General features: G+C 40.5%; 2 protein-coding genes across 6 annotated transcripts in view; one reads left to right on the top strand and one right to left on the bottom strand.

The window, feature by feature from the left end:
• Positions 1-13,749, top strand: part of CTTNBP2NL (CTTNBP2 N-terminal like) — a 46,426-nt gene extending 32,677 nt beyond the window's left edge. For both annotated transcript variants that reach the window (XM_017644938.3, XM_017644937.3), the window contains 3 exons: positions 4,794-5,024; positions 8,349-8,456; positions 9,548-13,749. In XM_017644938.3, the coding sequence (XP_017500427.3) occupies positions 4,794-5,024; positions 8,349-8,456; positions 9,548-11,029 (1,821 nt within the window). In that variant the 3' untranslated portion in view covers positions 11,030-13,749. The remainder of the gene's footprint in view (positions 1-4,793; positions 5,025-8,348; positions 8,457-9,547) is intronic.
• The window catches only part of ST7L (suppression of tumorigenicity 7 like), a 184,674-nt gene continuing 161,796 nt past the window's right edge, over positions 5,034-27,911 (bottom strand). The window contains exons 16-17 of one of the 4 annotated variants that reach the window (XR_012130278.1): positions 5,850-6,001; positions 5,034-5,169 (exon numbers count right to left, since the gene is read on the bottom strand). Coding sequence is in view for 2 of the 4 variants with exons in the window: in XM_037005386.2 (XP_036861281.2) it covers positions 26,128-26,265 (138 nt within the window). In the remaining 2 variants the exon portion in view is untranslated. Of the gene's footprint in view, positions 6,002-21,824; positions 22,002-23,184; positions 26,266-27,911 lie in introns of those variants that run through there. The other 3 variants (XM_037005388.2, XM_073234414.1, XM_037005386.2) reach the window with 3 other exon arrangements.

Genomic DNA, 27,911 nt, shown 5'->3' with positions numbered 1-27,911 from the left:
GTAACACAGATAGAAACTAGTAGGGCCAAGATACAATCCCAGTTCTGTTAGACTCCAGAGTCAAAAATTATTATAGAAAATAAATATATAGAAAAAGCTAGATTTGAGAATATAGCATTTATGGTTAAGTGGAAGAAGCACTGGGTTTCCAATAATATATTAGAAATATATTTTAAATCATGAAAGTTTTCTCTTTACTCCCATCTTAAATTTTGTACCATTTTCCAAAAATTTAAGTTTAATTCAAATGAGGCTAAATCCTCTTTTATCAGTATTGTCAAACATTAAAGTCCAGTTTTCTTTCAGCAAGTAAAAAGGAACTTCCAAAATAAAGGATATACTTACAGTGGTTTTATCATCTATATCCAGAATGGAGGCTGTATTTCCAGTTGCTCAGGCAGTTTATCTGGGACCTGTAGTTTATCGGGGACCCCAGAGTGTAAATTATTTGAAGATCAATAGATTCAACTTGTATGTGAAAGCATTCCTTTTAACATGCTTTTGGTAACATTAATAAAAACCATCTGAGAACCATGTTCTTTTGTCTTTCTGATCTCTGGCATAGAGGTATTCAGATATTTTTAAAGGCACAAAATGTATTTTGCTACTTTTAAAAGTATCGCTTCAGAATTGGCAATAAATGGCAAAGATTCATCCTAATCCAGTTATGGTACCAGCCTGAGTCTTAAAAATAAACCCTTGTACTTGAATACATGGCCTTAATTCTCCACCTTTAGATTTAGAAACCACTCTGTGATTACCATCCAAAGAATGGAGAGATTGATTTTCTATTTTAAGATTGGGAAAATATATATGTATATTTGTATTACAGTAATAGTACACTATTATACTACATATACTATTATTTATATGTTATACTATTACATATTATATATTATTACATATGTAATAGTATAAATTGGGGAGGGGAGAGAAGGTGACTGCTTTATATTTCTTTTTGAAGTTTGTCATAACAAGGCTGAAATTTTTGGAGAGCAAGCATGGTAGACTCCAAGGATATCATATCGTTTTATTTTAAGCTTTCAGCAGTGGTGTGTTTTATTCAGCCTGTGACAGTAAAAATTAAGTGAGTAATACATGGCTAGTGTGTTTTGTCTGCCATAGTAATACCCTCTGTCATTGAATCTGTCTAACCAGCAAATTATTTCCCTTTTGTCTGAAATTAAATACCATCGTGTTTTCTGACAATGTAGGAATTTCTGTTCAGTTGAAGTATATGTTGTCATTGGAGTGAAAACAATGAAATTGCAAGAAACAGATTATTTTAGTTGTATTACTGAATTCCTTCTCTAAAAAGTCAAATCCAGATCATTTAAAATTTCTTATAAAATAGCTGAAATATCATTAAAAGTATTAAAACCCAGCCTTGACAGATTTAAATACAAGTACTTGGTCTCTCGATTTTGACCTGAGATGTAAATGATACTGATGGCATATCTAGCCATGCACTTTGGGGTAGCCAGTCTCCAAGATGGCCCCCAATGATCCCACCTCCTGATAGTCACACCTTTATATAGTCTCCTCCCACATTTGCTGGGGTTGGTCTCTGACCAATAGAATCCTTCAGAAGTGATGGTAGGTCACTTCCAGGACGAGTTATAAAAGAAACTGGGTCTTCCATCTTTGTGTGTCTGGTCCGTCTCTCGGTCTTTCTCTCACTTTCTCCTTCTGTTGCATCCCTTGCTCTGTAAGAAGGGACCAAGACCTGTGCCAACAGCCATGTGAGTGAGCTTGGAAACAGATCCATCAGCCCTAGTTGTGCCTTCAGATAAGTGCAGCCCTGGCTGGCAGCTTGATTACAATCTCATGAGACACTGAGTTATAGCCACTTAGCTCAGCCCCTCCCAGATTCCTGACCCTCAGAAACTGGGATTTTTAAAAAATGTTTACTTTTTAAGCTGCAAAATTTGGGGATAACTTGTTAACACAAGAACAGATAACCAATACATATCTCCACTAAAGCTCTTTCATCCTTCAAATCTTAACATCTGTTTTTGGTTATTTTGTTGCTAATTGTGCTGTTAAACTGTCATCCATACAGTCCACCTGACTGAGACATTAAGTTGGTTGAAAAAATACGATATGTCTTCTCCCATTTTCCAATCCAGTTTTTAGTGTAGTCATACATAATACACTTTGAATTCCCTTTTCCCATATTTGGGCCCCATATTAGAATGTACTTAAAACAACTGATTTATGACAAGAAGACTTGTTTTAGATTATTCCACAGACTCTTTTCATTATATGTGCAAAGCCACCACTTCTGTATAACTTGTAATTACTATGCAAGTGATTATGGAATTACTGTGAAGTACTTCAAAAGAAAACAGTTTAACGACTGTTCTCTGAGAAGTCTGAGACCTCAGCAAAGAAGCTCCTCGTCTTGTAACTCAGTGATGCTTATTATACAGGATAATAATAGTGTGGATTTTAAAAAGTCATCTTTTTAAGGATTAATTACTGTATAGTCAAACCTGAGAGACACTTTCTCAGCAGATCTGATAACAAGGTCATGAAAGGTACCCCGAGCTCCTTTTCTCCCATCCCACTTTCTCCATGGTGTTCTGAAAAGGAGATGGTCATAAAAATACAAGTTTAGGTTTTTCTTTTTGCCCTAGTGTATGAATTTCAGTACCAATAATCATTCCTTTACCATTGTTAATCATACAGAAATGGAAATCAGAAATAAACAAATGTGACAGAAAAGTGGAATTTCAGCTCTTTTTTAAGAGTTTTTTTCCTCTTGCTTCCTTTGTTCAAGTGTTTCCTAAACATGGCTTGGCTTTAGGACATTAATAGCTATATTAGATGCTTATTGAATCCTGGGTTATCAGTCTATATACCTGAACTTAAAAAAAAACATGTTCTTGGTGAAAGGAAAACATAGGTGAGTCCCATGGTGTTTGACACTTGCTTTTAAAAATGTAACTAACAAGTAGCTTTTTTGTTTTACTCGTACCGTGATTTTTAAAAGTAATAAAAATAGTGGCCAATTCAGGAACTGGCCTTTTTCTGATGAGATTTTTAGACTAGAGATTGTTTTATAAATGGACTAGACATCATTTTGAAGTTTTACTGAGAATTTCTTTTTTAATTTGGAGCTGAAAAAAAATAGGATTCTGTCTTGGACTCTGTCTTTCAAATCCTTACCTCCTTTAATTCACATGCTCAGGTGTGCACGTGCACATGCATGCACACACACACACACCTGTAGTAAGGTTTGGAAGGTGGTTATGAATAACTTAAAGGAACAAATGGACTTTGTTCCTCATGTTTCCGGTATACATGTACTATGCAGATACTCTGTGTCATCACTTATGATGGTTGTAGTCAAGCCAGAAGTAAATAAAATGCAGGGCTTCTGATTCTGCTTTGATTTGCCAGGTGATACCAACAAAAATTTGTAGCATAAGGCTAGGTGATTACTGGCTGTTGAACTTGGTTGAACAGTCTAATGAAGGAGGCATTAACTTTTAAGCACCAAAACATACTTTTATGTTAAAGAAACTCCATGTTTATTTTCGTGAGGGTTTTTGTTTGTTTTTTAAGCATAGCCGTAGAATTGTGGATTTACCTTTTCGATTGGGTTCCTAATTGTGGATGGTGGTAGTAAGAAAACATAACTCCTGATGAAATAATTTTTAAAAATTGATAAATCAGTAGTTTTCATAATCAAATTTAATTTGAAAGCCTAAGTTATATAGTGCTTTGCTGTGGTTTTTGAGAAAATTTCTTTAAACTGTATTAACTGTTTTTTTTTTTGTAAAATGTCTCAGGAAACTTTTCAATGTCTATAGTAAAGTAATCCATTAACCTGCAGATAATACACACTGTTCATACCAAGTGATATATTAGGTTCTTCCTAGCTGACATAAAAGAATGGGGAAGCCTAGGAATATCTTTCCACTCCCTCCCTAATCCTCAGACCCAACTTGATTCCTGGGCCCAGAGCCCTGCACCAGCCCAAATTCCCTGCTCACCTTCTCTCTCATCCTCAAAGCTCATCAAGCCCTGAAGGGGACAGAAAGGAGGACTGATGAAAGCAGCTGAGCAGAGAGTAGGAGAAGGGGGCTGGGGGTATTTGGCAGCAGGTACTCAGGATTTTTGTCTCTACCTCTAGACCCTTCCTCTTGACCCACCAACAAATGAGAGAAGTTCTGTATGTTCAAATCACAAATAGTCCTGGATTATAATGTGAAAATATTTTTAGCATCCTTTACTTATCAGTAGCCACCGTGTGAGGTTTCTAAATATGTAACCTCATAAAATTAACCGTTCTTACCATGTTTTAGAAATGGAAATACCATAACACAGAAAAAGGTAAGATACATCTGTTGGTAATATAAGCATTCATAAGCAGAGGCAGTATGCATGGTGGTTAAGGACACAGACTTTAGAGCCAGGCTGCCTGGATTTAATCCCCAATTCTGACCTCTTGCTAGATGACTAACCTAGAACAGGTTACTTGATCTAATAGTTTTCTCATCTGCAAAATGGATATGATAGCATACCTCATAATGTAAAATTTAAATAAGTTAATATGAATGTAAATGCTTAGAACAAATCCAATAATACTATACAGTAATACTATGTATAATACTATATGTAGTATTAATATTATTATACTATATCCCCTTTATTTAGGTGGCCCAAACTATAGTCAGCAGGTTACATTCATACTAATATCACCACCTCTAATGTATAACTACTAGTAAATCTCCCTCCTCCATAGTTTTAAAAAGCAAAATGCTAATTTTTTGTCTCCTTCCCAGGCCCAACACAGAGACACTTTCATTGAAGAACGCTATGGAAAATATAACATCAGTGATCCTTTAATGGCTCTGCAGAGAGACTTTGAAGCACTGAAGGAGAAGAACGATGGTGAGAAGCAGCCAGTGTGCACAAACCCACTCTCGATTCTCAAGGTGGTAGTGAAGCAGTGCAAGAACATGCAGGAACGCATGCTGTCCCAGCTGGCCGCTGCCGAGAGCAGGCACCGAAAGGTAGCTTCCCGCAGTTGACTCGGGCTACATAAACTCTTGTGAAGACTCCATCCTACCTGATACTTCCTTGCTAGCTCCTGGTTTTCACAGTGATTCATTTGGGAGGTCTCACAGGTGTCAAAAAGCCCCTTAGCTTACCTAGGAGCTAGAAATAGAAAACACAGGTTATTCCAAATGTTAAATTTAGGGAGTGAGGCAGACAACATTATTTAAGACAGCATTCCTTCTTGATAAACATTCCAGAATCCTTGGCTGTGTTTGTTCAGCTCTTGATCAAACTTTGGCAGCAAAAGGGTTTGACCAAGCTTGTAGCTGAACAGAGTGTTCTCTGTTTGCTTACTTAAGTGATAAATAAAAAGATTAACAGGTATTTGGGGAATGCTACATTTAAGAGAGAATTTACCTGGCTATAACATGCAAGCCAGTAGATTATTTTCACTTTTTCTTAATTTTGAGTTTCATTGCTCTTTACTTCTCATGCAACCATAAACAGTCCCTAGGGCTGTTTACGTTAGAGCTGTTCTGCCCTATTAGGAAAGTATATGTGTGTGGTGGGGGAAGGGATTCAGGTTTGTTTAGGGCAAACCTGTGCTCTGCCTCATCTCATTGGAATTCTAGTACTTGTGATTTTATTCCTGGACTTATCATTTGCTGCTCAAATTTGGCCTGTAAAAGATGCTTGGCTAGACTGCATTTTTTAAAGCTGTCGATTGAGATTTATATCAACAAGGGGAGATATTAGCACATTTAGTAGGAAATGTTTTATTCTGAAAAACTGGGTTAGCAGCTGCAGTTTCATGAACCTTAGTTTACTTTTATGGTTACCTGCATTAGAGAGCCATCTGCTTAAAATGTATCTGACAAATTGCTTAGGCTTAGACCTTGCCCATGATTTTTCCTTCTCTTCACAGAGTCCAAATGAAAGGCCAGAGTGGAGGCACCTAATCATGGATGGGCCTTAGGTGTTCCATGAGCCCCTAGAAAATATACAGAATACCAAAAGTTAATGGCATTTTAATAGTACATGAATGTTTTCCCCTATCTTTAATTGGATTTTCAGAATTGTCCCAAGACCCAGAAAAGTTCAACCTCTGGTCTAGAATAAAGTAATCTGAAGACATTTATGGCCCAATTAAAAGGTGTGAGTGGGTTCAAGTTGGTTGCCTATAGTTTGGAGACTTTTATATAATCCTCTAAGAAATCACAACATCCTTGTCTGACAGGCAGGCCTTTTTCCTGCTTCATATGTGAAGCCATTGAGCTGTACTAAAGGGCTGGCTGGCTGTTATGCCTATGGAAGGTGTCGTGTTGGGATGATTTGTGGTTTTAGGTGATTACAGAGAGGAAGAAGTTAAAAATAACTTGAAATTCTTTACTGTATTTCAATGTAAGATTCTTTAAGTGAGTTTTAAATATTTTAAACCAACTGCCTGTCTATTCTTAAGTGTTTTATCCAAGTAGGACACTGACTTGGTCAGAAATCAAACAGTACATAGAGGCTCACAAAATTAGGGTGCTTATTGTCCCACTTTGCCTGACGGAGTCCCAGTTTGTGCCTGTTGGCTTGGCATAGTTATTAACAGTACCCCCTTTGACTCTTCAGAAGTGTTGTGGTTTGAACAGTAAATTACATGGTTACTCTGCCTATAATGAAAAATAGACTTCTCCAGTCCACTTCTTCCCATTCCCTCTATAATATTCAGAGACATTTTCTTGTAACCATTTATTCTGGTAGCTAACTTCTGTATTTCTCAATGGTACACTGTTCTCTTGCTTTATCAATTTAGACATATATTACTTCCTTTTATTATAGATGTGGATTTCATTATCTTATACCCCACCTCCCTTTCCAACCCTCCCATCTTCCCAAAATCAAATGAATCCCCACTCCTCCCCCCCTTTTTCTGGTATTCCCAAATCCTGAGGCCCATCACTTTCTTCAAAAGAAGCATCTGGCTTATGTCTGGGCAGTAGATGTCTGGCTGGTAACATTCTATGTACAGGAATCAAGTTGAGGGGACAAATAACTCTTCTGGAAAATATAGACTTTGAGCCAGTCCCCTTGCTTTCTATCCCACATCTCACCTCTCCCCTGTAGTTCCTGCCACTTCAGGTGCCATATCTCTTTGGGGCCGTGCAGGGCAAAACAGCCTCCTGCCCCACACTAAAGTAGTGACCATCCTCTAGCCTCTTTCCTTCTTCAAAACGGTACTGTAATTTCTTGTCTGCTGTAGCTTTTCTTTGTCTTTGTGGGTTTTAATTATTTCATTCCGTTTCTATAATTTTAGAGGACTGTTGGAAGGGAGAGCAGATGATCTACCTACTACCTTTACCCAAAAGCTTGTCTTCCTTGCTAAATTGAAAAGTTACTTTTTTCAATTTAAAGGAAGTACTCTAAAATGTTCTCATTTTTATTAAATGAAAACACTTTGTGTTTAAACAGGAGTTTTCATGTCCCAGAAAGTTTTCTGTCTCCATTCGTAAAAATTGTTAGGAGAGACAATGAGAAGTGGCCGCTGGGGTGGGGATGACAGTGCTCTGCCCCGGAGGTCCGAGCCAGGGCACCTCCAAAGCCTGAGCAGAAGCTACAAAGAAATACATTGCCTTTCAGAATATTGTGCAGCTATAGGCAGGATTACGTGGCAGGTGTCTCTTTAAATTTGTATTCTCTTTAAAATTGCGCTTAATCCTTTGGCACCAGGAAAGGTAGGGGATAGGGTTAGGCAGGTTAATTAAAAGGCCTGGTGAAAAATCTCCACATAAGAGTCCAATAATTGAGCCTTTTTACATTCAGGATCAAGTCAAAAGAGTCTTTTCTCTCTTAACCTAACTATATACAAACTGCATGTTACTAATTAAGCAAGGCCCAGTTGAGGATGTCACCTATTTGAAATATTTAATTTCAGGTCCCCCTCTTAGGTGCCTCCAGAGAGTTGAGCATTGAGGGGAGAACCTCAGCTTTCAGCCTGGCATGGTCCTTTCTTCATCACCTGTAACTGTCCCCTAGTCCCACCAAAGCACCTGCAGTTTCCAGACTTGATTCTCTGAAACCTTCTCAACCCCACAGCTAATTATTGGCTGTCTTCTGTTTTCATGCCATTTTGTGGATAACTAAAATAAAGCATATATCTTACTGTTTTCTAGCACAAAGCTTGCATACCTTTGGCCTGCTAGGCAGTGTACTCCTTGAATGACACTGACTGGTATTTATTTGTCTGTCTATCTCTGGAACTATCTTAGGTGCTTAGATAGGCCCTCAGTCTTTAATTGTATTAACAAGTGTGACTCCTTGATATTTGGAAATAATTTTTTTTTTTTCTAAAGGTGATCCTAGATCTTGAGGAAGAAAGGCAAAGGCATGCACAGGACACAGCAGAAGGAGACGATGTCACCTACATGCTGGAGAAGGAACGTGAACGGCTGACTCAACAGGTAGTTAAGGTGGAGGTGTCCAGAGCAGCAAGTAACTAGAAGAGCATTTCTCTGAGATTGTTCTGCAGGGTCTAAATTGATGTTGCTCAAAAAAAAGCAGGGGCTTTGTGGTCAAGTAAGTCTGGGAATTACTGAATTAAATGAAGTTACACAGGTTTCTAACTTCAATTTGTGAGATCCTTTAGTATGCAGAAGCACATTGTGAGTCTTCAAGAACAAGGCAGTCTAGCCCTTCTTTAGCAAATCTGCGCTCTTGTAACATCTTTTTTTGACACAGATTGCTGACTGTGGGACTGTGGTTCCATCTAACGTACTTTGGGGAACACTAATTTCAAGCACTCAAACCTTTTTTCACTTAGGACTCCTGGGAAGAAATACATTTTATATCATAACCCAGTTTATATATGCACACATACACATACCTGAAACAAAAATCTCATGAAATCACCCAAAACCCTGACTGCTTACACTGCACATTCATTTCTTAAAACTTCTGGTTGTAGCTCACTAGGTTGGTTTCCCCATGAATCAGTGGTTCTCGGAGTTCAGAAAACACTGACTTAAAGGGTTAAATCAACCCCTTCCCTCTTAATCAAAGTCTCTCCCTTAAACGGGATTGGGATGACAATTAAAACAGGCTGCATTTGTGTAAAAATGTTAGCATGGTTCAAATGCAACTATTTTCTTGTTCATTAAGACCAGAACGAAATTATTACTGAAGCTTTAAAGTTTTGTGTTCAGCAGCAGCATGCGTCATAAAATCTGGTTTATAGGGCTTTCTGCTTGGTTCTAATCCTCTGAACTCTCCACAGACCTATAACACAATGATGGTTCCTATTCCCACTAATAACCCTGAGACAATATAAGAACAGGAAGGGCCTCCTAAATCATCAAAGAAAGATTCAATTCTCATGTATACATTTTTGTGTTAGGTATCCTAATACTTCAGAAATGTCTGCTCTAAGCGTGTGTGGTAATCCTGTGCCAGAGAACAGTGAGCCAGGACACTCTACTTAGTGGTAGCTTCAATATCCTATATCTCTCTTTATTTTCTTACTCTAATCAAGATGTATGGTGGCATTTTTTTCTAGTTGGAATTTGAAAAGTCCCAGGTGAAAAAGTTTGAAAAAGAGCAGAAGAAGCTCTCCAGTCAGCTGGAGGAGGAGCGCGCCTGCCACAAGCAGCTGTCCTCCATGCTGGTGCTCGAGTGCAAGAAAGCCACCAGCAGGGCGGCCGAGGAGGGGCAGAAGGCAGGCGAGCTGAGCCTGAAGCTGGAGAAGGAGAAGAGCCGGGTGAGTAAACTGGAGGAAGAGCTGGCAGCTGAGAGGAAGCGAGGCTTGCAGACTGAGGCCCAGGTGGAGAAGCAGTTGTCTGAGTTTGACATCGAAAGAGAGCAACTGAGAGCAAAGTTGAACCGAGAAGAGAACCGGACCAAAACTCTGAAAGAAGAGATGGAAAGTTTGAAGAAGATAGTGAAGGATCTAGAGGCTTCTCACCCGCATGGGTGCCCTAATGAGCAATCAGAGAAACCAGTAACCCTGTCTAAAGGCACAGCAACTGAGCCTCCCATGCTAGTGTCTGTCCTTTGCCAAACAGAGGGCTTCCAGGCAGAAAGAGCCCATGGGAGCAGTGCCCCCAAGGTGGCAGTGCCCGGGCTGCCTGGCCCCACCGCTCCTCCTCACTCTTACGCAAAAACCAATGGCCATCTTGAGCCAGAGATACAAACTGTCAAGGAGTCGATTACAAGCAGCAGCATAGAAAACCAAGTGCCTCCACGGGAGAAGTCTGTGGGACTGGCCCCAGACAAAGCAGTGGAGAATGGTGGCTGTCCTGTGGGAATGGAGACTGCAGTCCCAGGGCCTAGCCTCCTCCCTTCCAGCGGGAGCTCACTTTCTCCCAGCAGCACTGCCTCCTCCTCTCTCACCTCCTCTCCTTGCTCTTCACCAGTACTAACTAAGCGCTTGTTGGGGTCATCAGCAAGCAGCCCTGGCTACCAGTCATCCTACCAAGTAGGGATCAACCAGCGGTTCCATGCAGCTCGGCACAAATTTCAGTCTCAAGCAGATCAGGACCAACAAGCCAGTGGTCTACAGAGCCCTCCATCCAGGGATCTTTCCCCGACCCTTATAGACAACTCTGCCGCCAAGCAGCTGGCCCGGAACACTGTCACTCAAGTGCTCTCCAGGTTCACCAGCCAACAAGGGCCGATCAAGCCTGTCTCCCCCAACAGCTCTCCCTTTGGCACAGACTATAGGAATCTGGCCAGCACTGCCAACCCGAGAGGTGACACTGGCCACTCACCTACTCCCGGGAAAGTGTCCAGTCCTCTGAGCCCCCTGTCTCCAGGGGTCAAGTCCCCTACCATCCCCAGAGCCGAGAGAGGAAACCCTCCACCCATCCCACCCAAAAAACCTGGCCTCACCCCTTCTCCAGCCACTGCCACACCACTGACCAAAACTCATTCCCAGGCACCTTCTCTGACCACCGCCGAAGACCTGGCCAGCAGCTGCTCTTCTAATTCTGTTGTAGCCAATGGCAAGGAGGTTGAGATACTTTTGCCTACCAGCAGCTAGTTCCCAGAAAGGAGTCTCCACATTTGCCATTCCATCAGATTGTCCAACAGCTCAAACTGTTGAGTCAGATCATGTTATTTATTTTGATAGTAGCTGAAACCATCTGTATATTCATTTAGTATATCTCACCTTTTTGTATTTTTTTAAGTGGGAACTGAGTAGTTTAGGTTTTTATGACTCACATCTTTGTACTAAAGCTAGAAGGGCACCTCAAAGACATCCCAAGTTCAGCAGTGACCATCGTGCTGTGATGGAGAAAGCTGATTGAGTACCAAGTGGTGATTTGCTGTCTATTTTGGGACTGGAATCACTCAACACTCATTCTGAATTATGCAGAAGTGGTTCATGCAGATTTTTATTCCAGATGAACAAGTTTAAAAAGTGCCTGAAATAAGACGGCCAATGAATGTGATTCTGCAACGGAAGTACAAAATGGATCATCTACTTGCAGAAAATGAGATCCTCTGAATTCTGAATGTTAAAAACCAACACTGCTTTTAATCCTCTTACTGTTATTAATATAGCTTTTTGTTCAGAAACAAGGCTGCATACATAGAATGAGAATCCTAAAGGTGGGTGCAATCTCACCACAGAGCTGAGCTTTATAGAGCCCTTGAGAAACCCTCCTGAGCATTAAGCAGTTGGGGTGCTGATTTCCTTGTACTTTTGAAAACTTAAGTCACTCCCAGTTTCCTGCATCAATTCTTAAATAGAATGAAATCACATCTCCAAAAATTGTCTTCAGGCATCTACTGTTGTATAAGGAACTTCTGATTCCAACTGCTATTACTTGAATAGGAAATAGTTACTCATTCTGTATAAAAGTTTTGCAACAGAATGAGATCTTTATTATGTAATCAAAAAGCAATAACTTAAAATCCACTCTCTGTAATATTATAAGTCAGAATTATATAGGTTTTACCAAATTATCATGCTTATTTTATAAGCCACCAGCACTTGGTGTCTATATTTGTGGAACCAAATTAACTTTTGCCTAATCGGAAGTATACATAATACTTGTATAATACACACCCCTTTCTTTACATGTTTAACATATACACCAACACATAAATATTAGTGTGATTATTAAATCTTTGGAGTTTGCAATATAGCATAAAGGACGAGTAGAAATGCACATTAAGATTATCTACCAAAGCAGCTAGATGTGGCTGGGACCCAATCAAAGGAGGAGTCTTGTCCACAGGAAGGTGGAGAAATTCCAAATGAGGTCAGGTCTTTAGCATCATGAAAAGGCAGGCCAAACAAATCTCAGTGTCACAAAACTCAGCTTGTTATATAAATGCATAAAACAGGTCACTCAATCTTAAGTTGTAAGACAGTTGGGAGTAGTTGAGAGCTGTAGCAAACTGAAGTGCCCAGTCCCATTTAAAAGAACCATCCCTGTTCAGCTCCAGCCCCTGTTGCCATGCAATAATGCTGGATCAGGGTTATTTACCAGCTTCTCATAAATCCTCTAGATTTATGAAATCCAAACTTTCATAAGAAGCACTCTCATTTTTAAATATCAAAACTGAGCCCCCCAAAATTTTAAACACTGCTGATTAAACTCTTCCGCAGCTGGATTTAGCTTGCAAGCTGCCAAGTTGTAACCTTTCATTCTAGAACCTTCTCTCATTTCCATCATAGCAAGTTTGTGAGGGAAAAAGCCCCCCTCTTTCTAATCTGTAGACCAGTGCAGCCAGCAAGGTCCATAGAACATAATGACTATCCTCCTTCCAATCCAAACAAGACTCTGTGATCCAGTGCAGACATGGTGGTAGTATGACTGTGTCCACAGAGATTGGGAGGCCTTGGTGTCCTCATATAAATTCTTCTAGCCAACATCTATCCAGCAGCCCCTAACCTCCAATAATTTAAATGTTTCCTCTTAATCCAATATACATTTAAATTTAAATCTATTTTTAAATTTAAGTCTGTTTCCTCTTAACCCAATAGGAGTTGATGGGGTAAAGGCAGGTGATAAACATCGATGTATAAATCACAGTGGTGTATATTGGTGTCTCCACAGCTTATGGTTTAAGGCCAACACATCAAAAATTAAAATACCACTAAAGTCCCAGGGTGTCTGCCAAGTGAAGGTAGACAAACTTATAAACTGCCCAAAACAATCATGCATTAAACTTGATTCCCTTGCATAGCCAAATGCATAGTGTTGATGTTAAAATAGCTGAAATTTCCCAACAGGAAGAAGGAGCTACAGTCCCAGAGTGTCAGTACCTCTCTTGCTTTAAACGGTAATCTTAAAAGTTGCATTGTGCTCTTCCTTTGTTTCAGCATAGACATATAGAGATACTATAAGGAAGTTTATTTCTTAGGAAGTGCACTGAATAATGTATTTCTTTTATAGTGTAATATGGGGGTGGGGAAATGCAAAAGAAATGTGTATTTTTGCTAGTTGCCTATCTCCTGAGAAATAAGCACAATACTGCAGTGGATCTAATAATGCAGCTAGGTATTATAGATGAGTATTTAAGTTTGCTGTAGCTTGTGTGTGTGCTAAGTAAAAGTTCCGTGATTCACAATTTTGGTATTAACCCATGTTGTGAAAGCTTTGTTACTGGTCAACAGACTATGACGGCGTGTAACACATAACACAAGCATTAACGAAGTCGTTAACGTTTGTAAAGCCAAATGTACCATGAAGAAGTCTTTCATCCATTTTTATAGCAGACTACATTAAAACAAGTTAAATCATCCCATCTGGGGAAAAATGGTCTTGTTTGTACCAAGTAAAGAGTGTTGCACAACAGAGACTGTTTTGTTGGGAAGCAGCAGGTGGTGTAAAGGAAGCACTTGTTTGTGGCCTTAAAAAAAACACACGAAGTCAGGTTAGACCCCCAGAAGGAGCCTGGACACTGGTTTTCTTTAGAATCTTAGAGCTGGAAGAAACCTTTGCAGTAAATAATCCAGCCTGTAATTTTTAAACCATGTGGGGGTTCTGGACCTTTTGGGAATCTAGACTTTTGAGAAGCTAGACTCTATCCCCAGAAAAATGGACAGGCTTATATGCAGAGTTTGGTTGATGGCTTCCCAGGATCCAGACCCTGAAGCCATCTGGGATTCATGCACTCTAGCTTAGGAATACCTGATCTTGTCCTGCCCTCTCATTTTACAAATGACTAATGCATCCCTTGTCACCTAGTCCAGTGCACTACACTGTTAGCAAATGCCACTGACAGCCAGACAAAAGCCCTTGCAAATCCGTTAATGTACAAAAGATCTTCAAACTGTGGATGTTTCCATACCTGAAGTTTCCAGCATCTAAGCCAATTAATGATCATTTCAACAAACACTGGGTCTGTTTTCCCACAAGAGCCTCATTCAGCAGTGCTGGCTTGTCCATTTGTTTATAGTGCTTCTGATGCTGAGTCCTTGAAACAGAACTCGCATGTATTTTGAAAAATCCTGGCTTCAAAATGGGATGTTTTCATAGACATCAGTCGGAGGTAGGCAATGAGCATTGTTTCACGGGAGTAAGTTTAATTACTATAAAACTTAATTGAGAAAACTTGAGAGTCCACTTATCTGCTCCCACATCAGTGGCCAGTTCATTGGTAAAGGCAAAGGAGGAGAAAGGATACAGGGATAGTGGTTCTCAAACTTCGTTGTGCTTTACAACATGGGAAGCCTGCTAAAATAATGATTTCTGGGCATTGGGTCTGGGGGGGCCTGCTGGTGCAGGTGGTCTGAGGCTCTCACTTCAAAAAATAGCGCCTCAGCTCTCAGCTGTTCTTGCTCAAGAACTTGTTACTCACCTCCGACCAAAGTTAATGTCCTAAGCTCCTGAATCTGGGTGGCCAGAACATCACTGGTACTCTGAGCCAAGAGTCCCTGCTTGGGTTCCAAGCACTGCGCTGGTGATCTCACACACTTCTTACCTTGGCAGGTGACCTAGGTGAGGGCACTCTGTGCTCCTGTCATCCCTGCTGGGCAGGTGAGGTAGCTGAGGAGCAGACATTTGTACAAGAACCTCCATCAATAACAGAGCCTGCAGTTAAACCCCATTGCTTTGCTCTTTCCTACCTGTGTGTCCCAAATGAGAATCTCCTGAGGTACTTGTTAGCCATTTCCAGGCCTCTCCCCTGGAAACTGATTCAGTAGACCAAGGTAGGGCTCTCGGTAAGTCGTTGAGATGGAGCAGGTTTAAACCCTGCAGGACACCACACTGCCCTCCCACTCACCCTAACAACCCCACCACCAGGACTGGATTAGTGAACCTACCCAATACCAAGAGACCTTTATCAGGTCAGAGAAATTGTGCAAAACAAAACATTTATTAATAAACCCTCAAGCAACAGTTGTTTTTGTTTTTGTAGATAATTACTTTTTATTGAAGGGTAGTTGACACAGTATTAGTTTCAGGTGTACAACACAGTGATTCAACATTTATATACATGATAATTCTAGGTACCAGCTATCACCATACCAAGTTGTTACAATATTTTGACTACATTCCTTATGCTATACATTATATCCCGGTTACTTATTTATTTTACAATTGGAAGTGTGTACTTTTTTTGTGTGTTTTTGTTTTTTTGTGAGGGCATCTCCTATTTATTGATCAAATGGTTGTTAATAAAATTCTGTATAGGGGAGTTAATGCTCAATGCACAATCATTAAACCACCCCAAGCCAAATTTTTGTCAGTCTCCAATCTTATGAAGCATAACGAACAAGTTCTTACATGGAGAACAAATTCTTACATAGTGAATAAGTTACATGGTGAACAGCACAAGGGCAGTCAACACAAACTTTTGGTTTTGATCATGCATTATGAACTATAAACAATCAGTCCAAATATGAATATTCATTTGATTTTTATACTTGATTTATATGTGGATACCACATTTCTCTTTTTTTAATAAAATGCTGAAGTGGTAGCATTTTATTAGGAAGTGGTAGGTAGATGCAAGATAAAAGTAGAAAACATAGTTTAGTGTTGTAAGAGAGCAAATGTAGATGATCAGGTGTGTGCCTGTAGACTATGTGTTAATCCAAGCTAGACCAGGGCAGCAAAACATCCACGGATGCAAAAGATTTCTCTCAAAACGGGGGGTGAGGTTCTGAGCCTCACCTCTGTTGATCCCCAATTTCTCACCTGATGGCCCCCCTGTGACTGTGCCTGTCTTAGGTTGTTCCTCCCTTGAGGAATCTTACCCGTCTCTGGCTAACCAGTCATCTTCTGGGGCCATACAGGGAAATGTAAAGTTGGTAAGTGAGAGAGAGGCCTTATTGTTTGAAAAGGTTAGTTTTTTACTTCTTTGCATATTTATGCCCTGTGGCTTCTATGCCCAGCATTTGTCTTGAGGTATCTTTACCACTTGGAAGAATTATGATACCCAGTAAATTCGATATGAGGCACGAATTCTATTTAAGGGTTGTAATTAGGAAGGAAGAAGAAAAGCTATAGAAGTAACAGGCGGAAGAAAACATGGGAAGATTGATTATTTCTTTGACATATCTTCTTGTAGAGTAACATAAGCATGTATAGGTTTTAAACTACTAATTAAATTGCACACACACATTAACATAATAGGAGTACAGTTACTTAACCAAAGCATACCTATAATTACCAGCCATCACCAGTGAAACCAAGAAAACCAGTTAGGCACCTTAGGCATTTGTGAAAACTTAGATCTATGATATGGTGGGTATTGTCCAACTGAACTTGAACAGTCTGAGAGAAATCAGACAAATTAAAACAGCCCATTCCTGGGGACTGTTCACATCCCATATGTTCTTTTAACAGTACATAGTCTGTAGTTATAAGATTTTGGAGCGCTACAATTTGCACTTCTCCTAATTCTTGGTTGAGTTCCAACAGTATAGATCCAGTCAAATTTGTTGTTTTACTGTAGGCACAGGCCAGCTTAGATATCTCCTTCTTCATTCCCATGGCAAGTCCAGGAATGGGTGGGATGAGTGCATCTACACCTGTAGCACCATGTGGATCTTTGTTGGGGTTTTTTGATGATCATCTTCTGGCATGAGTCTTCCAGAGAGTACTGATGTTGGAAGTTCTTTTTCATATCGTATCTTAGTTCATTTTCAGGGTAGCCAACTTAGGCTTTGATCCTCTGTATAACCAGGTCCCCCCTATAAACCCCTTTACAGTCACTGTCCATCAGCATAGCAAAATGTTGTAGAATCACTACTTGTCTTCTCTGTGTTGTGCAGCCCTCCCCTTTCTCCCACCCCCCCATGCATGCTAATCTCAATACCCCTTCTTCTTCCACCCCCTTATCCCTCCCTACCCACCCATCCTCCCCAGTCCCTTTCCCTTTGGTACCTGTTAGTCCATTCTTGAGTTCTGTGATTCTGCTGCTGTTTTGTTCCTTCAGTTTTTCCTTTGTTCTTACACTCCACAGATGAGTGAAATCATTTGGTATTTCTCTTTCTCTGCTTGGCTTATTTCGCTGAGCATAATACCCTCCAGCTCTATCCATGTTGCTGCAAATGGTAGGATTTGCCCTTTTCTTATCTGAGTAGTATTCCATTGTGTATATGTACCACATCTTCTTTATCCATTCATCTATCGATGGACATTTAGGTTGCTTCCAATTCTTGGCTATTGTAAATAGTGCTGCATCTGTCTTTCTCAAACTTGATTGCTGCGTTCTTAGGGTAAATTCCCCTTTCACCAGGCGCTGGGCTCTTGCACGTGTGGATGTAGTCTGGCTGTTGTCCTGTGTCTTCTGGTCTCTCTTTTAGGATTTAGTTGTATTTGTTGTATTTTCAAAAATATATATATGTTTTTGGGAGGAGATTCCCACTGTCCTACTCACGCCGCCATGTTGGCTCTGCCCCAACAGTTGTTTCTTACGTTGAGCCAGAAACCAACAAAGCTATTATGAAAAACAAGTTTAAACGTGTTCCCTGCCCTCAGAGTAATCACAGTCTAGTTGGGGGGAAGCAGAACATTAACACATAAAGAGTTAAGACAACTGAATGACGCTGTAATAGGGCTAGAATGTCTTAGAGGGCTACTGAAGGTGGTCCTGGCACACCCAGGTATCTGTGGGCAGGAGAACATTCACTAGAAGAGGAGCAAGTGTGCTTTCTCCCTCCCCAGAGCATTTCCCTGGAGTTCAGCAGTCTTTGTGTTTGCATGATGTTTCAGCTGGCTTGCCTCGGTTTTAGGATGAGGTCAGAGAGAAGCACCAGATGTTTTCAAGAGCTGAGTCCTGTTCCAGGGAGACTGACAGATGTGGTGTGTGCTTTCTGCATGGGTTTAGGGCTGGTGTCAGTAGGAGCTACCCAGCCAAGCACTCTGGAGATATTCTCAGATAACCTGTAGGGAAGACCTAGGACAAGGCAAACTGAGAAAGGACCTTGTTGCCAAAATACTGCATTACCCACAAATGTCCCCTTCTGCCCTTTAAATCTCTATAAGCAAGAGAGAAATGAAAATCAAGCTTTGGAAATAATCAAATGGGTCCTCCTGGGATACCTGCAAGTGACTTCTTTCCTTGGAGGGATGTAGAAGCATCTAGACTCTTCTCCCACTAGTGTGAATGTTGATGCTGAGAGGTAACTGGCAAGTGTTGCAACACAATTGGCCTTATTCAGGCGAGTCCGTCACCTACTTAATCCGGTAAGAGTCCTACTCACTAATTCAGTGTGGTAGACACTCAGTCCCCTTCAAGAATAAGTATTTCCCTAGCTAACAGTTAAATGGCTCTAAGCCCCTTCAAATCAATTTGATCAAAGTCACATCTCCCTCCAAGGCAGCTCACATCCAAAGACTGATGTGGAGCATAAAGACCTGGCCCTGTGATCCAAGTCAAGAGAACTCTTCATGAGGAGTCACCCAGCTTCAAAACTCCCTGCAGGGTTAGCTGAGTCCTCAGTTGAGACTGTCCTGCACCTCAGCTTCCCTGCCCGCCTCTCATCCCTCCCCCTCCCCCTTTTGTGAGGGTGGTGAGGCCACTCCCTGGGAGACCTCCTGCATCCGACCTCCATCTCAAGACTCTCCCCTGTTCATTTTTTTCATGATTAAGTCCTCTAAAGGAGGGCAAACATATTCTGGGCATTTTATTTGGTATTTTCTAAGGTATTTCAAGTATGTTACTTCATTTAACACAACTACTAATAGAAGTAGATTGTTCCTATGTGATGCATAAGGTAAATGAGGCCTACTGTGTGCCACAGAGAAGCGCCCAAAGTCCTACAGCAGAGCAGGGTGACAGCGGCACAGCCAGGAGTCTGACTTTCATCCATTCGGCCTTCAAGTCCACTCTCCTTCACTGGCCACACTACAATCAAAACAATAATAATGCATTTGGAGAACTTAAATTATAACTTAGTGTCAGTCATACAGCTAAGTATGAATCCACCAAAAAAAAGCTTTCTTTTGAGGCTCTCAGGCACAAGACACTGAAGGAATGGGAGTTTTGGTGAAGAGAAAGGAGGGGGATGGTTTGCCTGCGTACATGGACTTGTCAAATGTTAGAGCTAGCAGGATGCTTACTCTAGACTCTTGATTCTACCTCCGTCTTATTACAGAGAATGAAAGGCCAGGTGACGTGATTAAGCTTTCATGTCTAGTACACGGCAGAGCTCAGACTAAGTCAGCCTGGCTCCCTCTAGGCTGCGGCTGACTGCTGGAGCTGACTGGGAGCAGGAATACCAGCCCAGCCCTGGCTGCTCTTCAGGCACTGCTTCCGCCTCTCACCTGCTGCTCTGTAATGTCTGCACTTTGGTCTTGTTCACCTGGGCTGCCCCATATTCCAGGCTCTGCCCGCTGGCCCAGGGCTGCCTGCCACACTTGTTACCACAAAGATCCTGTCCTCATGTTTCTGAACCGGTTTGACAGCTTTGGTGAGGCTGGGGGTGGAGAAGATGGTAGAGCATCTGCTCCCAGACTGTGCCACGGCCTGTCTCACATCAGCCCTGGAAAGCACGTACTCAGAAGGCATGTCTTGCTCCCCAGGTGTGGACAAGAAGCCGCTGAGGCCATGAGCACCTGTCCCCTCCCTCTCTGTGAGCCTGACCTACCACACTTCACACCTACATGTGGAAGGGACAGCTGAATGCTAAGGGAGAGAGACATCTGCCTGGTCTTCCTTCCCCACCTGAAGGCAAACAGGTCTCTGCAGAAGGGCCTTATGCATTCTCAAAGGACTTCCCATCTCCCTTCTCTGTAGGGACCGCCCACCCTCCCACTCCACCTCTCCCCCAACCCTCCCAACCCAAATCAGAGCCTTCCAGGACTGGGTGGGCCTCAGAGCAGACAGGGAGGTTTGGGGGTGGTGACCAGGGCATACAGGCCACTTGTTCATCCCTAGCTGTTTGCCTTTCCTGAGTCTTGGTGAGTCAGCACTACAGGGCCACACACAAGGCTCCTATTCAAGGCTCGTTTTTCCTCTGCTCTAGCTCAGATCTTGCTCTCTCCCTCTCACACTCATTCTCTATGTGGGCCCTTACTCTTACAAGGGAAAGCTCCGCTCCCTATCCTGTGTCCTCCTCTCCCCCATTGCCCCACCCACTCACATCCCTGTCCTTACCTTCTGGGAGTGTGCGGTTCCAGCTGGATACAGACAAAAAAGGAGGGAGAACAGAGTGGAAATAGTGAACTAGTAAATCCTTAGTCACATGTTTTCACGGTGCTTGTTGCCTCTGGTTCTGTGCAGGCTCCGAGCTGTGTGGAGGAAACGCACGCGCACATGTGCGCACGCACACGCTTGCTGCTCCTGCCCGCCATTTATTCAGCATGTGTTTATTCAGCACTGCCTGTAAGGGCTGGACTGTACACTCTGATGAGGGAACAAGTTTACAGATGTGACATCTCAGCGCTGTGCTGAGAAGGTTGCAGCAGGTGCCCCAAATGGGTGATTGGGCCCCCAAGTGACCAAGAAGTTATGCAGAGCAGGAAATAAGAGTCTTGAGGTGCCGGATTTAAATAAACAGAAGGGAAAAGGATACCGGTTTGCCTTGATAGGAATATGTGTACCCTCTATGTATGTAGGATATGTAAAAGTAGGACGAGCAAGAAAAGTAATTCAGAACCGGAGTTTATCATTGGGTTGCCTTGGGCAAGTCTATTAACTGCTGGCCTCCATTTCAGCATCAGTCTGATGAAGATCTGAGAACTCCCTCTATGGTTTGCTGAAAATGAAGTGAGATGAAGCCGGCAAGTGTCTGGCACATAGTGAGCACCGGAGGATTATCTGCCGCGTTGCCGGGGAGGGCTCAGCGGGTACCCGGTGGCCGCAGAGCTGCGCTTAGCGCGAGGCTGCAGGGCTGCGGCGCAGGACCGGCCTTCGCCTGCCGCGCGCTGCCCTGCGTGGGAAAGCTGAATTGCTCGCGCCCCCTGGCGTTCCCGCCGCTGGCATTCTCTCTCAACCCAGGTCTGGCAGCACACCTCCCTGGAAACGGATAGGATTTGAGGGTCAGGAAGGGACCCTCTTCAGAGACGCCAGTCGCCTTCCCATGCTCGCGCCGCCTGCCTGATGGCGGAGTTCCGAGCACAGCCGCAGTCCCTGCCTAAGACCCGGTGGAAGCCTAGGCCAGAAAAAGGGGAGAATAACGAAAACCACCTCATAGGATTGTTGTGAGCCTTCAATGGGCGAATCTAGGACTTCAGACTAGTTAGGGCCTAAGTAAGCACTCAGCAAGTTATAGTATTACGTAGCTCCTAGAACAGTGACTGACACACAGCAGGTGCTCAGTAACTTGTTAAACAGGGGTCAGGATGACTCAACCAACATTTACTTATTCATTCATTCATTTAATTATGCTTCAAAGATACTTTGCTCTACAGTGTCAATGCTGTAAAAAAAAAAAAAAAAAAAGAGCCTTTAATGAGCCAAGTATGTAAGTTAAAAAAAGCAAGAGCCAGCACCTTGTGGGAGGAAAACAGAAGTTTCATTCATTCAAACATCCACAGAATAGCTCCTACTTACCTTTAACTGCAAATTCCAAAAATGCTTGTGGCCATCACTATTAGGCACTGGAATAGAGGAATAAATAAGTTACAGCCCTTTAAGGGCTTTAGATGCCAATGGGAGAGACAAATGTGCAGCGCAGTGTTATGTGGATTATAGTAAGAATAAGAACAAGATGTAGCCGCACAATTAATCCCCAGTGGAGTCAGGAATGTTCTCAGAGGAAGCAACACTTGCCCTGGTTCTGAAGGAGGGGTATGTGCTCCCAGGTGAAGAAGGCAATGAAGGGCATTCCAAACAATGAGGAAAACATAGGCAATACACAGAGGTGCCACAGGCATGGTGAGAAGTCTGCGGTGCGAGTGTGGATCTGGAGAAGAAAATGGGAACAAGAAAGGGTATGGTCTGCCCAAGAGAGTTTGAACTCTTTCCAAACTTTAAGCTTAAAGGACCATCACTGGAACAGCCCCTTCCTAGCCTAAGCAATGTGTTCATATGGTTATATACATTTTTATAAAATTTGCAAAAGTAAGACACCTTAAATACAGTCAGTAAGACCACTGTCTCTTTTCATTCTGACTTCTATATCATAATCATACTTTCCTCCAGGTTGGGTGACCTCAGAGTGATGACCACAAGCATTTTTGGAATTTGCAGTTAAAGGTAAGTTGAATGGGGAACAATTTATGAATGAAATATATTTATGTGGTTTGCAGTCCCTTCCATGCATACTTGAGTTTTTGCTACAAAGAGAACAGCTCCCAGGAATACCCCTATCAATCATCATGCTTCCTCACCTTGCATAATGACACAAAGGAACAATACCAAAGGTTGTATTGCTATAAGCATATCCCATTGTGCCTGGCACTAAAAGTAAAGTGGAAAGTGGAGGAGAAACTAGGTTTTACAAGTATGGATCCATACAATCACCATTTCTAGGGCTCTTCATTCTTTTGTGTACATCCAGGTTTCTAGTACCATTTCCTTCTGGCTGAAGTACTTCTTTTAATATTTCTTATAATGCAAGTCTGCTGGTGATGAATTCTTTCATCTTGTGCATGTTTGAGAAAAGCCTTTATTTTGCCTTTGTTTTTGAAAGGTATTTTCATTAGTTACAGAATTCTGTGTTGACAGATTTTTCCTTAGTGCTCTCAAGCTATTGCTCTACTGTCCTCAGGATTGCACTGTTACCAATGAGAAGTCCACTGTTATTCTTGTCCTTGTTTGTTTGTATATAATATGGTCTTTTTCCTCTGGTTGTTTCAAAGGCTTTTCTCTTTATTACTGGTTTTAAGCAATTTGACTATGATGTTCCTTGGTGTGGTTTCCTTCGTGTTTTCTTGTGTTTAGGGTTAACTGACATTTTTGTATCTGTGGGTTTATCATTCTCATCAAATTTGGAAAGATTTGGCCATTACTCAAAGATTTCCTTCAGGGAATCCACTTAAATTTATATTAGGTCACTTCAGTTTGTCCCAAAGCTCACTGATGTTCTGTTCCTTGTTAAAAATCTTTATTTTTAATGTTCTATGTTTCATTATGGGTAGGTTTTTTGCTATTTTTTCAAGTTTAACAGTTATTTCTTTTGTTGTGTCTAATCTGATGTTAACACATCCTGTGTTTTTTCATCTCAGATAATTTTCATCTGGATATCCACATACAAAAACTAAACTTTTTTCCATACTTCACACCATATACAAAAATTAACTCAGGCTATATTGTACACATAAATGTAAAACCTAGGACTATAGGTTCAGCAGTGTCATAAACTACAGAAAGGTCAATAATGGCAAATACAGGATGAAAACAGGCCATTAAATCAGCAATTAAGAGGTATTTTGTGATGATACTGAAAACAATTCCAAATATATTTTTGAGTACTAAAACCAGATGACAGCAGATTGAGAAATAAATAGGAGTTAAGAAAATTAAGATGTGAAAAGTTTGGAGGTCTACTTAATGGAAAGTGTAGACTATATTTTTAGTAAGTGTAGAGGTTAAGGAAAGACAAGGAGCTAGCTTTGAAAGAAAGCTGAAAAAAGTAGAATTTATGGATTAGGAGAATTTGGTTAACAGGGAGTTGTTGAAAATTCAGAGATGGCTCATGTTATGGAAAAAAGTAAAGAATCATGTATAAAATCCATTCTAGATGGAATGAAAATTGCAGTATAAAATATAAAACTATAAAGCTAACTGAATAAAATATAAGGGAATAAGAAAATATATGGGAATACTTTTTGTGATCCTTGGATAAGGAAGACTTCTCAAATAAAATTCAAGAAGTACAAAACCATGAGGTAAAAAGAAAAAACAAAAAACAATGTAGTCAAGGTCTGATTACATCCAAATAAAATATTCTGTTCAGTAAAGAACACAATAGATAAAATTAGCAGATAATTGCACACAGAGAAGATAAATGCAACATATAAAACTGTAATAGAGATATTAAAATATACAAGGAACTTATGTGAATGAACAAGAAGAAGCCTGGAAGTCTAATAGAAAAATGGACAAATAGGCAATTCACAGAAAAAAAATTCCAACTGTGTAAAGAAAGTCAAACTCACTGATAATCAGATTCATTTACACTAAAATAGCAATGAAAAACAACATTATGGAATAACTAATATTTAAAAAGTTGAAAAATACCAACTGTTATCAAGAACAAGAGAAAATGGGAACTCTCACTCACTGCTGGAAGAGTGTAAGCTATAGTGAAATTAAGCATGTGTGCGTCCTAAAACCCAGCAATCCTAGATAAATTTGCACTTGTAAATTTATGGTCATGTATGAAGATATTCTGGGAGACATTCATTGTGATCGCATGGGTTCAAGGTACCTAGATGTTCATCAGTTGGAGACTGGATAAGTAAAATATAGTAAATATTCATTATAGAATACAATGCAATGCTTAGAAGCAATGAGTAATACATGTCTATATAGCAACAAAAATAGACATTTTTTAAAACATAATAGTGTTAAAAAAAATTAGAGGTCTAAAGTCAGTTGCATTATTGCCCTAAGCAATTCACTTTTTTATTATCCTATAATAAAAGGGAATACATCCCAACCGTTGGATGAAAGTTGCAGTGCCAGTGCTCCCAATAGGTATACTGCCTTATCCCTTTGTTAGGCTTAGATATAACTTGTAAGAGCAGATATAACACATGCCAAATCCAAGCTGAAGTTTTAGGAAGCATCACAAATTCTGTCAACTCTTTTTCTGTTTTATTTTGCAAGAGAAAAAGCATGTCAACCAAAAGGGTTTACTCCTTCAGTCTGGATTCTAAAGTGAGAGGATATAAAGAGAGAACTTGAACCTCCAACCAACAATCACTAACATGTAATGTGAACAAGAAATAAATGTTGTCATAAGCCACTGAGATTTTAAGATTGTTTGGTATTGCTGACTGATATAAGGTTTATTTCATAAAACAATCTATAAAAATTAAAAACAAGAAACATGCAAACAACACATAAGGATACATATACATCCAAGAGCATATTTCAGTTACAGTAGAGTGGATGCCTATGGAATAGGGGATAGGAATAGGAGTGAGATAAAGGAAATAAAGAAACAAAGATAACACAGTTTGATGATCATGAATTAAGGAAATGAGGAGTAGTATTAACTCAACTTTGAGGTCCAAAAGACAATAAGAAGTTCTGGAGCTGGGGATAACTGTTGGAGGGAGGTCCCAGGGACGTTGGGAAAGAAGGAAATCTAGGATCCAGGTAGAGAAAATCAGCCTTTGTATCACCTCCTTGTTTTGAGAGAAAGTTGAGAGAACTTCCGATGAATTCTGTTATCAATGTAACATGTAGCAAAGGTGTTCTGCCAATTGTGAGTGAGAAAGGGGGCTTGAAGAGAGAGGTAAGGGAATAATAAATTCCTTTGTCTTCAAAGAATTTATATTTTTAGCAAAAAGACAATATTGATATTCCCCATGCCAGAAATACTCATTTCCCCATTTTTGTATATTAAATTCTACCCATCTCTCAAGGCCTAGATCAAAATCTCTCTTCCAGAAAGATCTTCCTGTCTCTAACACCCATCCTCTAAATAAACCTGCAAATCATTTCTCTATCTGCTGAATATCCATAGCACTTTTTACTTGTGTTAGCTTGTTCTTCTTTCTGCTTCCCAATGGACTGAAGGACACTTGAGGGCAGTAGTAACTGGCAGATGCCTTACACACAGTAGGTATTCAAAAAATGTTTGTAGAGTAAATATAAATGGTAGTTAAAAATGTCAGTCAGCCAAAAAATACTTTGAGTTGGCCAGGAAAGTTGATATGGAGCAGGACCTTGAAAGATGAGTTGATTCACCTAATTAGATAGAGACAAGAAGAGCATTTCAAGCTAAGGAAAAAAATGTTAGCAATGGTGAAGAGTTAACAAGATTTGGAGAAAAATTTTTAAATTAGATTCCTATATCACACCACATCCCAGAAATAAATTACAAATTATTAAAGGTTTAAATGAAAGAACATAAAAGTTTAAGAAAAAGTATAAATTAGTTACATAATCATGAGAGTGGAGAATACATTCCTAAGTAAGATAGTCACCCTGAAGCCATGAATATATTTGTATGATAAGTAATCATAAGCAAAATTAAGAGAAAAAGTAAAAAAGTAGAAAAAAATTGCAACATACGTAACAACGATTTATTTTTCATAATATGTAAAGAAACTTTTATAAATCAATATGAAAAGACACTCAAAACTTCCAGTTTCTGGTCTAGCATGTAAGGAGCTTCGAAGTTGTCACTCCATTCTAACAACAAAAAAAAAAGCTGAAAAAACTGAAAAATCAACTACTCTTCTTAGAGCCCTCAAAGAAGTGAGGTCACAGGACAAACCACTGCACACAACATTGGAGAGACAAAGAGGTGACTACAGAGAATCACAACTCACTGGATCAGGAGCCCATGAGAAGAAACCTCTCAGGAAACTGTGCCAGGAAAACCTACAGTAGGTAAGCCTAAACTATAATTGATGAATTGCTAGAACTTCAGTGTGACAAGTCTGAGAGTTGAAAGTCCAGGGAGACCCAGTTATAGGAAACCCTTCTACACTTTTGTGAGTTTACTTTCAGGAGCTGGACCAGATTCTTAAAATGAATATTGGAGAAAAATCCCCTCCTGAGTCCACCAAGGGGAGAAGGAGAATAACTATTTTGAAATATGTCAGAGCATTATGTTCTTAACAAGGCCTACCTTCTGTAGAAAATATTTTACCAGAACCTCAACTACTGGATTTTTTTCAGAACCTAACTAAATTGGGGGAAGGGAAATATGCAACACTAGCCCACTTTAGTTTTCCATGTGGAAGAAGGGAAATACCCAATTCCAATGCAGCTCTATCCATCCTTTCTCCTCCATCCTAAGGAGGGGAGAAAAATATCTGAGGACCCCAGTGAAGTTCACAGACTAGAGACATAGGCTCATTAAAGACTTCAGCCTAATCACAGGACTGTAGAATGCTTTCCTCCCTTCACCACACTTCACTACCACATTAACAAAGTCTATTTACTGTAGTTCTTTTTACCCTGTACATCATGTTCAGCTATTAAGAAAAAATTTCAAGGCATATAAAAGGTTAAAAAAACAGTTTGGAGAGACAGAGCAAACATCAAAACCAGACTCAGATATGGCAGAGATGTTGGCAGAGAATTTAAAACAACTATGATTAATATGATACGGACTCTAATGGATAAAGTAAACAGCATGCAAGAACAGATGGGCAATGTAAGCAGAGAACTGGAAACTCTAAGAATCAAAAAGAAATGCTAGAGATCAAAAACACTGTGACAGAAATGAAGAATGAGTGTGATGTGTTCATTAGTAGACTGGACACTGTTGAGGAAAAGGAAATCTCTGAATGTGAGGATATTGCAATAGAAACATCCAAAACTGAAAAGAAAAGAGAAGAAAAAAAGACAGAGAAAAAAGCAGAAAAGAATATCCAAGAACT

This window comes from Manis javanica, chromosome 4 (genome assembly GCF_040802235.1).
Source record: "Manis javanica isolate MJ-LG chromosome 4, MJ_LKY, whole genome shotgun sequence".
Taxonomy (NCBI): Eukaryota; Metazoa; Chordata; class Mammalia; order Pholidota; family Manidae; genus Manis; species Manis javanica.
The sequence above is the reverse complement of the archived record's forward strand: the minus strand, read 5'-3'. Positions and strand labels throughout refer to the sequence as shown.